This window comes from Magnolia sinica, chromosome 12 (assembly GCF_029962835.1).
Source record: "Magnolia sinica isolate HGM2019 chromosome 12, MsV1, whole genome shotgun sequence".
Taxonomy (NCBI): domain Eukaryota; kingdom Viridiplantae; phylum Streptophyta; class Magnoliopsida; order Magnoliales; family Magnoliaceae; genus Magnolia; species Magnolia sinica.
The window spans coordinates 33,198,807-33,210,776 of record NC_080584.1 but is presented as its reverse complement, the minus strand read 5'-3'; the positions used below and the strand labels follow the sequence as shown (position 1 = coordinate 33,210,776).

Genomic DNA, 11,970 nt, shown 5'->3' with positions numbered 1-11,970 from the left:
TATTACTATATCGCGACCCTATACTCGGGGCTGTGAATGGTCAACTGATTTTTTCTTACTACCTCTATTTACATTCTCTTCGGCCTTTCTCTTGCTCATTTAGACCCTCAAAATTGTTCCAACTCACTCCTAGCCAATAGAGTTCTTGGTCTCCATTGCACATGACCAAACCATCTAACCCATCAATAAAATAAATCAAAATACACATGTCACATGACAATCCCATCAAAATGAAATTGTGTTGAAAGATGTATTGTCCTTGTTACATAGCTTCCAACGCAGTTAGGAGAAATGCCATTATACTGATTCCATTTTGGTGACTGATATAACACAATGAAAACCATCTAGTGAAAACCATCTCGTATAAGTTGCCAAAGTAATACATAGTAATACATAAATAGCTACCAACCTTGACATAATGCAGTAGCAAAAAAAAAGAAGAAGAAGCCAGACCCATGAATTTTGCATGGAGAGGAACAGCATTCCAAAATTACAAGATTGCATCATAGATTGCACCATGGATTCCACTCAACTTGTTTTGCATTCTCCGCATCACTCAACATTACATTCTATTTAGTCAGATTTATGGCTAGACGAGCACGTGGTCACGTTTGTCGCTTGTGGACATCTCCAATTTACTCCAATTGGTCCGCAACGTAATCAATAGGAGGGTGCAGGCCTGACAGAAGAGACCGCAACTCAAACCGATCCACAGTCCCTGCACCAAATAATCCCAATTGCAAACTTTATTAGGTGCTTAACAAAACACAATGCCTCTTCCACTTCAATACAGAGAGAATGAACCTTAATGCATAGCAAATGAAATATAGCAGCATATAAATTTTTTTTAATAGATAATAGTTCTTAGCAAACTCAGTTGCATTAGAAAATCACAATCAATTGACAGAGCCAATGATTGCTAATACAATTCAGAGAAATTTGGAATTGTGGCGAGAATGATAGATGATACACAGGCACTTAGAAATTGCATGCATGTAATTCAAATTAAACTGTGAAAATTATGGGTCCTAGTTTAGATGTATCATGAAACAAAAATTTCAATTTATTTTATTATCTGACTATTGGATTGGTGAACATTTATTGTACGGTTAAAAATGAAAAAAAATAAAATCCAATAGTCTTACTTCAACAAACAAGTGTCAATGAATCAAATATTAGGATTGCTCAACTAATCTGATTTTGGGATTGTGCCTCAATGACAAGGGCTTTCACAATTTAGACTGTTCAATCTGAGTTAACTTATGCCATGTGTACAATGTTTGAGAGCCTGCACCGAGCGCCATACACTGCCAGAGTACCAAATAGCTCCCTTAAAAAATTAGTGCAACAAGTGTCCAAGAGCTGTGAATAATTTATGTATGCATCCATAAGATTTTGCATTCCCTACAATTTAGTTTATTCTGGACTTATTGCCGAGGTGGAAACGAAGGATTTGGGTCGCATCTTCCTTAGGGTGAGTGGATTTGGCTGGACATACTCCATGATACTAAGATAATTTGAACACTTTGACAAAAGATAATGTATGCTCAGGAAATGTTCCGAATTTTTCTTTTACCAAAACCTAAAGGCACACCGCACCGCACACCAAAACATGTTTAGAGCTATGTAACAAGGACACAACTCTTTAAAATTTGGCGCCTGGCACATGCCAGAGAGACCTACATGCGCAATCTCTTGCAAAGAGTCTGAAGGCATGACTGGGGATGATTTGCTCACTACTTGAAGTCGCTTGATTGTATTGAGCTGGTTGATGGTATGCTCGTAGAGGTTCAATTCCAGCATTCTATCATTGTACTCTTATATCGCCATCAGCCCTGTTTGTATTTTGTTGTATTTTTATTTTTTCCAGTACTGTCTGTCATTGATTAAAAACAAAAAAAGGTGGTGCTTTTTCTCTGTTTTATACTTCTATGAAGTAATATTTATATAGTATGTTGGCATAACATTTTCTCTTGGGACATTCAGCATGACACTTCTCGTCTGTTTCCAATGCTGACACACATGTCTGTGTCAAAGTTATAGAGAACTGGAGTTATTTCTAAAACTGACAATGTTCTTGAGAGAATAAAGATTTATTTTTTAAAATTTATTTTTTAAGATCTTTGATTACAGGGTAATGATTACAGGACATCTAGCTCGAATTATTGAGGACAAGTGAATACTGGTAAGTGAATTGGTAATGTGAAATTAGCAATTGCAGCAAAAGATTCTAAAGACGGATTCGGTAACCCAAAGTCAGGGATTTGACTTTCTTGACTTGGAGATCATTGTTGAAAAGATCTGGATATGAAATCACAAATGACCCATATTGAGTAGTTTGGTTGGATAAGTGAGAATAATGAGCACAGTGGGAAAAAATAAAATAAAATAAAGACAAGAGGGGACTGTTTTGTTAGAGCATGAGCATGAGCAAATATATAAGACAAAGGGGACTGTTTGTTAGAGCATGAGCATTAGAATACTATCTTCTCACTATTTCAACAAGTATGTGCAGGCCATGTGAAGTGTAAAGAGTACTTGGATTCCCAGCATGTCACATGCTTAGATATAAATCAGTTACATATCAAATGGGCTTGTTTAGTTGCCCCTTAAAAATGACATCATCTCATTTTAGTTAATATCAATTATGTATTAAAGATCATTGTTTATATTTTTAGCCCCTACCAAAATTTTTATCTCTAATGTATAATTACAATTAAATAAAGTGAGATGAGGCCCTAAGCAACAGCATATACACTGATTTGGTGCTGTCTTCCAACAATAATTTCTAGCAAATCACATTGAATATGAACATTAAAATGTCTGTACAGTCCTTGTTCCTAAGAAAACAACTAACCTTTTCATATAGTGATAATTTGAATGCAAGGAGGATAGCTATTGGCATGCCGATAACATAGAAGGCTGTCAAGTTGGTCCATGCTGCCAAATGCTGCCAACCACAGCCTCTAGATACCCCTGAAAATCACAAATCGAACAGGACATGACAATGATACCCAAATTAATTGGGATAATGCTTGGATGATGATGATTTGGCTCAGTTAGCACCAAAAGCAAATAAGGAAATTCTGCAAAGTAGTTATAATAACCTGACAAAACGCCTTGTGCTGAATCCAATAACATGGAAACTGCAAGTAGTGGGGTCATCGAAGCAAATTCTTTTATTATTGTGGGGCTGTTACTGAAAGAACTTGCCCAGATATTATGACCAAAGGCAAGAGACAAGACAATCACTGCTGCAAGAATAATGGAGAGCTTTAGCGTCACTGCCACAGCATTCTTAGCTAGATCAACATGCCCGGCGCCCAGCTCATTCGATACACGAGTGCTATCGTGGAAGTATTCAAGTCAGTAACTGAGGAAATATGGGAGAACAAAATGCGTCTTAGATATGGAATTTTTCTATCTACTCCAACTTACCTAACAGCAGCACTGAAACCATACGTGAACATGAATGTGACAGCTTCTGTATTTACACTGAAGACACCATGCAAAGAAACTATTCAGGATCAAGCAACCACAATATTGCACTCTTTCTTTTCTTTTTTCTTTTTTTTCTTTTTCTTGTTTTCTCGATTTGGAACATCAAGAGGGTGAAGAAACCATACCATATTGCTATCAGCGACGTACTGTTTTCTGAGTTTGGCATCAATCCCGCCAGCAACACCAGAAGTTCAAAAGCCCAGTACTCCAAGCTGTGAGAGTATGAAACATCAAAAACTTGCAATGCATGCGACAGAAACTAAAGATTCATGCATCATGAAAAGGATCCATATTGTCAAAAGCTTGAATGTTTCAAAATCTTAAAAAGGCAAAGCACACAATCTGTAGCCAAGAACTGCATGATGGGGACATCACGCGCACACGCGCACTCACGCCACCCCCCTACGCACGTACGCCAGAAGGAGGGCCCCACCGTTGATCTGAATCGATGACGACGTCCAGGAAGGGCCTCCTAGTTAGAAGACAGAGTTTTAGTTCAAGAGAGTGGGCCCGATATCCAAGAAAAGCCCATCATGAGATCTCATGATCGTGGCTCACTAGTCGGATTGATCTCATACTTTAGGTCTTCCTTATTGATATTATTTAGAACATCAAGAACGCCTTAGATTTCTTTGTTTGGTTTTTATTTTAGTTTATTTCATCGCCAAGTAATAGGTTGTGCACATGACGCGAGTTTTAGGGTATAAGGTTTTCCTATAAATAGACACCCCTTGTAGCTTTTTTGATTCATTGAAGATTAATAAAAATTTTGCATTTTCCTACTCTCTAAGTTGTGAAACCTAATTGGATGTGAAGCCCTCTCTTCATCAAAGGGTTAACTACCGTGGTGCGAAACCCAATCTATCCCAATTCGCCCCCATCCATCGCCATCTCTACTACCTATCTTCTATCATCCCTTCTTCTTATCTCACCCCATCATCTACACCTCGAATCAATCATCTATTGCAGCAATTCTCCTCCCCACAGTAGAATTTCAGAATCTGGCCCTACAGGAGGGCTGAAACTTCGGCGAAGCACCATACACAAACCGTACATCAGATTGAGCTGAGATTTAGGAGTTTTAGAGTCTATCCCTGGCCGACCAGGGCCAAGGTGGCATTTTTCTGAATAGTGGGCCCCACACACGTGCGGCCGGGATCACACGCACGTGCGTTTGGGCCATTGTTGTTATCCACGCGTGCGATACTTTTCTGGTTCGTCTCTCTCATCTCTTTCACTCTGATTTCACCCAAAATCCTTAAACCTAACCCTAAATTACTCAAATCTCTAATTTTATGCCCCTTTTCTTACCCTAAGGTTCCTCGAATTGGAATTTCTGAATCTCCTGAATTATGGACTGATTACTATGCATGTGTGGATGATTATTTCTTATATTTGAGTATCGTTTGGTTCATAATTTTTATTGATATAGCCCTATCATGTGTAGGCCTGGACCCGCATAGATTCCCCTTAATTGAATGTTTGGACTTTCATGTGGGATATGGAATTTGTATAATTGTTTCTGAACTAACGTGATCTTAAGCATGAAATCTCACATATCATATTTAATTTTCATGTCCTGCATCACTGCAGGCCATAAAGATAACAGAGATCCATCTAGCATGAACTAAGGAAAAAGGCCGCAATAACAATGTTGGAAGTCCAAATCTACCATCATATAGTAAAGGGATAATATGAGTCAAGACTCAAAACAGGACCAATGTTCAGGAAAAATCATTTTATCTCAATGATTTTAGTTGATTTTGCTATGCGTGGTCAGCAAAATACAACATCTGAGAACCACTAAGATGAACAGTTTTCAGGTGTTTTACTCTAAGAAGTGGAGGTGATGGTCAGCCGTCTATAATTCTCAAGCATCACCATGGTGGGAGTTCAGCACATTAGTCCAATGTTAGTGAAGTCTTGTTGAAAAACATTCAATAAAAGGTGAACCTGAGCCGAAAGAGAAGCTTCTCATGGAAGATAGTCAACAGGAAAACTAAGAAAAAACATCAACTAGTCAAACCAGATGTTGGGACTGTTGTCATAGGACAAATTGTTACAGTATGATGCTTCATTAACTTCAGCCAGTCTTCACACCATTGTAACCATGTTTGTCATTTCTTCCACTCCCCAACCTATAGAATTTGGTTATCTAAAGTAAGTTGGGATGTGATATATCAAGCTTTAATCTTGAGTCAACAACTCAACACTTGTGATTATCAGTCACAATGTAGCCCTCTCTCTCTCTCTCTCTCTCTCTCTCTCTCTCTCTCTCTTGATGTTCTGTCCACAATCCTTCAGGAAAGACTAGGGATGGACAAAGGCCCATTATTCTGGCTCACGGAATGCTTGGGCTGGATTTGAAATGGTTCCTAGTCCATTAGCCTTGACGTGGACTGGCCTTGGTCTGGCCCAGCCTGACCCAGCCTGCTTAGTTGTGAGTCTTGTGACAGTACTGGTGAAGCTACATTTCGAATCTGAGGCTACACTGAAAGGTAAATGCATGGTTGTCAATTGCGATGGTTCTACTGTAATGATTTTACACCACAGTATGTAAAATATAGAGAGATACACGAATGTATATGTGTAGATTTTCTATGGCTATGTAGCTTTCTAGATATGGTAAATTGTATATAAAATGGAAAGCCTAAAAATTTTCAGTGCAAATGTCTGGAAATCTTGTGGATTATTATGGTGGCAATTGTTACTGTGTCCTGTTTATTGATAGCTAAACTTACATAGATGAATCCATCTCATTTAGCGATCAGAAGTGTTGGAATGCCTCAAATCATTCAAAGTCTACATGGAAAACTATCTGGAAATAAGAAATACTTTAGTCTTCAGGGGATGGAAGAGAGGCGAATCGAAAGGAAATGCATCAGTATCTTTCGCTACATATCTTGAAAGTAATAGGATTTTTAAATGGGGGAAAAAATCTTCGTCACTTACAAATAGAATCATTTGGGATCTAATTTTGATTAGCAATATTGCCATAATTCCGTCATGATGCTTCACTATCTGCATTTTATTTAATTGGCAGGTATCCCAATGTGATTGTTGAAGATTTCTCACAATAGATAACTAAATGGGTACATTCCTTATTGTCCTAAAATGCATGCCTTGTAATCGTATTAGTTTCTATGCATGTTTATAGTACTCTTTAAGATAAATTTCAAGTTCGATCAGCGCCTGAAGAGTTTCTTCGTAGTAGCCTTATGAATACTGACATAGTGTGTTTTGAGGTCAACTTAAAAACAAACATAGCAGATTAAGCACATAGAAGAATGACATACAAGAGTCCGATACAAGAAATAATCAATTGTACAATATTTTGAGAGAAGAAATAGCTAGTATAGTTTACATACCAAACCATAAAGGCTGAGGGGATTGCCAACTTCATGTTCGGAAGTACATACTGGAACGCTTCCATTGAAAGCCCTTCCCAAGTATGCTTAAATCTCTTTGAATAGTTCACATAGAGAGCCAACATAAGAAATGATATCCACAACGATATTGCTGCTGCAAGCGCTGCTCCCTTGAACCCAAGGGCTGTGTGATGAACTATGACATATGTTATACCCACATGGATAACAAAAGGGACGAGCGAGCAAATGACCAGAGGCACCACAACACTTTGTGTCTGGAGAAACCTCAAAATACATTGTAGAAACCCATATGCAAATAATCCGGGGATGAGATACCTCAAATAGAGGCCAGCCATTTTTGCAATCTCCGGCTCTTGATGGAGCAAAATCAATATGGGTTCCGAAAAAAGCCACAAGACAGATACGATGACAGAAAAGAAAAGAGATGTGATGATTGATGATTGAAGGTAAATCCCCAGCATCCTGTATAACTTAGCACCGAATCCTTGGCCACAAAGAGTTTCAAGAGCCCCACTTAGACCAGTCTGAAACAGAATACATAACATAAAAATAGAATAACAGAATTTAGAATAACCTGTGAAAAAATGAGGTAAATTTTAAAGGGTATAATCTCTTGATTGTGAAAAGAAAAGAGAAGGGGAAAAAAATAAAATAATGAAACAATCTAATGAAAGGACATCAACATAACCTACACGCAATATCTAGTGATCTGTTTCTGTTGGATTAGATACATCTGTAAAAACAGGATTTTAAAAGGGAAACAGAACGTACAATAGAGAACACCAATAGAAAGGGAAAAGAAATAAATAAATAAAAATTCAGGGCCAAATTCTGACATCCATATTGGCTTGTAATCTCTTTCAGGAACAAGAAGGTCAGTGATCTTCATGCACGAGTTCCAGTCAATTTGTGAAATTTGTTTCTAGTTGGCTAAACAAGTCTTAATGAATTAGATGTTGTATTTCATTTTACCATATATACTCTGTTAACCATAGAACTTCAACTTGTCATGATTCCTTGAGTGATTTCAAAGTAAACAGGTCCAAGATCCCGGCAAGAACCTGTAAAATTTCCAGAGAACTGGTTTTGCTTTCAGTGGGCTTTCCAGAATTACAATTGATGAATCTTGATTATCCAGCTACATATTGCTCTGCTAAAGATCTTCCAATGATCCATTTGGGAATAATCAATTACATTGCTGAAAAATTCAGATATTCTCAAGACCAGCACTTGTGCTCCTAGCCAATTTTCTTCATTTGTCCCGTTGGTTAGGATCGACCAGTACAGTGGGCCATCCACTAATGGGGCATAGTCTATGGGCTGTAACTAATCCAGAGCGACATCTACTTGATGGATGGGAGGGCTGCGTTTGCCCAAGTGGTCTGAGTTTTGAGTTGGATCAATCGAAAGTGGGGCGCAATAGATGGATAGTTGGTATGAGTGTGCAAATGGGTAGTCTTGTGTGTGCTGAGCCAAATTGAAAGAAGGTCCGGTCCCTCATTCTGGTTAGTTGTAGGAGAGAGAGAGAGAGGGCGCAATAGATGGATAGTTGGTATGAGTGTGCAAATGGGTAGTCTTGTGTGTGCTGAACCAAATTGAAAGAAGGTCCGGTCCCTCATTCTGGTTAGTTGTAGGAGAGAGAGAGAGAGAGAGAGAGAGAGAGAGAGAGAGAGAGAGGTACCATGAGGGCAAGACCAGTAACAGTTGCCCAGGAATTGGCGAGGGTGGAGCCGGCAAGCTCGAGCTCGCCGAGGTGACCGGCGAACATGACGGAGACCAAGGTGATGCAGTAATAAGAGACATTCGTGACTATCATCGGAACCGAGAACAACACCTGGTTCTTCGCCTCCTCCAAGTCCAACACTTTCTTCCACCATCTCTTTCGCCCTTCCTCTCCTCCTACTAGCAATGGTTCTCTATCTCCTCCTTTTTCAGACATCTTCTTCTCCTTCAGACCTTTCCTTCGTTTAGTCTCGCATAAATAGGAGAAATCTGGTTACGTCACTACTGAATGTACGCGGGGGAAAAAGTCTCGCTGTTTGTGTGTATGGACTTCAAAATCACAGGATCACTGTTATTTCTATTTCTAGCCACAAAAAAAAAAAAAAAAAACCTTTGATACTCTGCGGACTGCAAGGTCTCATGCGCAGCCACTAGTAAACGGATGGGAAGTCTGTGTTCTACGCAGATGTTCTACTTGTAAAGCCATCTACATCCATTATATTTTATCTTCGATTTTTAGCATGTGGGGGTAAAAACAAAAAATCAGCGAGATGCACAGCTCAGGTGGGTCCCACTAAAAGGGAATAATGGGGATGGATGTCAACCATAAGTTTGCGTGCGGATCAGTGCAGTTTGTACCTTTCATCAAACCCGTCGATCAGGCATATAGCTGAATATTGAAAAAATAAAATAAAAATCAATCTGATCCGAACATCAGGGGCGACACCCTCCGAACTTTGGAGCGGATTAGCTGTTACATAGGTAACACCTAAGTGGGTGTTACCGTTACCATTGGGGTTTACCTTGATGATTTGCTGAATATCCATGCCATCAATCCATTTTTACATCTCATTTTAGGAGGTGGTCCCAAAAATTAAATAAATCCAAATCTCAGATGGACCACGACATAAGAAACCGTGGTGATTGAACGTATTATCATTAAAAAAATAAATAAATAAATAAATCCAAATCTCAGATGAACCACGATACAGGAAACAGTGGTGATTGAACGTATTACCATTAAAAACTTGCTGGGCCCACCTTATTGTATATGTAATGTTTATTTAAAAAACTTTCTGAGCTCATAAGAAGTTTTTAACTATTATTTAAGACTGCGGTCCACCGGATATTGAAATCTGCTTTAATTTTCAATTCACCTACTGAAATAATTTAGAAAAACTGATGGACCGCGGACCGCTTGTATATACAACACACTAATGTAGGCCCCAAACGGTCAAGGTAACACCCACTAAGCAGTTAATCCGCTCCATCGGTTGGGGAGTAGTTTTTCACAGTTGCCACTGTTGTAATTCATCAAGAGTTTTATTATTATTATTAATATTATTATTATATTTTAACCGGGGTTACATTTGGTACCGTTAAAACAACGGTTCTCAGCTAATCGAGGTACAAGTTGTTGACCATTCCGTTCCGAATAAATAAATTAAATTGTACACGTGATATACAAGCAAATCCAATGAGATTTATGCGACTTACTTTACAGAGTGCATGGAAAGGCATGGTAACCCGAACGAGTCTGGATCCTCTCTTGGTCAAAAGCATGACTTTTTGCCTTTCTTGTATCGTCATTGGTTCATGCCGGTCAGCAATTACGGTGTGTAATGATACCGTGTCCAAGTAGATTGCTGCTACGACAAATTTTCTGCTTGACGCAAACAGAGGATCCGTATTCGCGCCTAATTCATTTGGACTTATTTCGAATTCTCAATAATACCCATCTGAACTGTCCATTAGATCCAGTGGATTCTTCCTAGGCTGCCTTGAAAGACTCATACTTAGCAGATGATCCATACCATAAAATTCAGTGTCATGGGACGCACAAAATCATTGGTAGTATTAGGTCATGTTACAGATGTTCGGGACCAACGGATTGCTGTGATTTTTCTCCAGTAGTAAGCGAAGAGTGAGGTAAACCTAGTGGACCGTCTATATAGTAGATGCGGATGCTGCTAATCCAATTGCCACGCGGTGCATGGAAAGGTTCCTATACAATAATCTGTGAGTCGGACTTGGATTCTGTAGGAAAAAATTAGCACCGTAGACTCTTCCTTACTGTGCCTTTTTTTCCTAAACACCTGAAAACTTTTGCTACTAAAGTAAATTTTTAGGGTACGGAAATAGGGTTATGGATGAAAATGCCATTGATCTTTAGGGTAAAGTAGCTGGAAAAAAGTGGGAGTATTTTTATCTTTACAGGTTCGTCCATACGGGTAGAGGTCTACTTTGGTTTAGTAGGTTTTGTTCGGGTCAAGTAAAAAAAGGTGGGTGCTTCGTCGAGTCTATACTAAAAACTTACCCATTCTGTAGTGCCTCTCCGTCCTTACCATGATGTATATGTTTTATATATGCCATCCATCCATTTTTCATATCATTTTATACCATGTGTTCATAGATGAGGCAGATCCAAAACATCAAGTGGAAACCATGGGGACTAAACGCCTACCATTGAAAACTTGGGCCACGAAAGTTTTGTATGAAGCCAATATTTGTGATTTCCCTGTTTGGATGAAGTTGATATTTGTAATTTCCCTTCATCCAAGTTTACGTTACTTTATGAACAAGGTGGATGGCAAATAAACATTACGGTGGGCCATATGAAGGTGCACGTCGTTATCACCATGACTTCCTGTGGTGGACTGTCATTATCACCATGGCTTCCCCGTGGTGTAGTCCACTTGAGCTTTGGATCTTCTTTATTTTTAGGCCTACGACAATAAAGTGATATGAAAAGGTGGACAGACAGTGTTGTTGCTCGATTTTTTACTGTTGAAATGTGGGCGTGCTAGAATTAAAATTATGGCTCAATTCAACCCGAACAACTATGACCCTAAGCATTGGGATAGGCAGACATGTAATATATGACTGAGATATGATGAGTCGGTCACCTATTCAGCCACTCACTCAATGTGAAAACATGATCAGGTGATATTCAGAGGGTAGGGTTTGTCATCTAATGATTGGTTATACCTTTGCCTTTGTATAAAAGGACTTTTCAGTACAGATAAAGAAAAATGAGAAAAGAATTCTTATTGTTGGTCGTGAAAAGTAGTTGCAAGACATCTTTTCTAATATAGAACTGAATCTAGCATGCAAGCATAGACTCAAATTATAACTAAGATTATCAGCTACTTGATTAATCCTATGGATTACACTATAGAATGTAAACAACAAGCCGAAAGTAAAGAATTACATTAAAAAACGTATTTAACTTTGCAGAAAAGTAAAGTGATTACACTGAGAAATGTAATTTACTGGTAATTGAAATGATAATTGAAAGACAATGTTTGGTTTTGATTGGGTTGGTATGAGACCAAATTTTCCTCTTGCATTCCTCTTC

General features: G+C 38.7%; 1 protein-coding gene across 1 annotated transcript; it reads right to left on the bottom strand.

Moving 5' to 3' along the window:
* Positions 1–214: 214 nt before the first annotated feature.
* Positions 215–8,955, bottom strand: LOC131221205 (protein DETOXIFICATION 18-like). Its single transcript, XM_058216381.1, has 7 exons — positions 8,572–8,955; positions 6,870–7,414; positions 3,627–3,713; positions 3,439–3,495; positions 3,108–3,346; positions 2,858–2,976; positions 215–718 (listed from the first exon to the last, which is right to left on the bottom strand). The coding sequence occupies exons 1-7, from the start codon at positions 8,827–8,829 to the stop codon at positions 590–592; spliced, it is 1,434 nt and encodes a 477-aa protein (XP_058072364.1). The 5' UTR covers positions 8,830–8,955; the 3' UTR covers positions 215–589.
* Positions 8,956–11,970: the final 3,015 nt, after the last annotated feature.

Bases quoted from the DNA above. Each gene is read 5' to 3' on its own strand.
- LOC131221205 (XM_058216381.1), bottom strand. From the start codon at position 8,829: ATGTCTGAAAAAGGAGGAGATAGAGAACCATTGCTAGTAGGAGGAGAG. The intron at 3,714-6,869 runs GTATGTAAACTA...ATACTCTCACAG, and splicing joins CCCTCAGCCTTTATGGTTTG to CTTGGAGTACTGGGCTTTTG. The intron at 3,347-3,438 runs GTAAGTTGGAGT...CTTCCACGATAG, and splicing joins GGTTTCAGTGCTGCTGTTAG to CACTCGTGTATCGAATGAGC.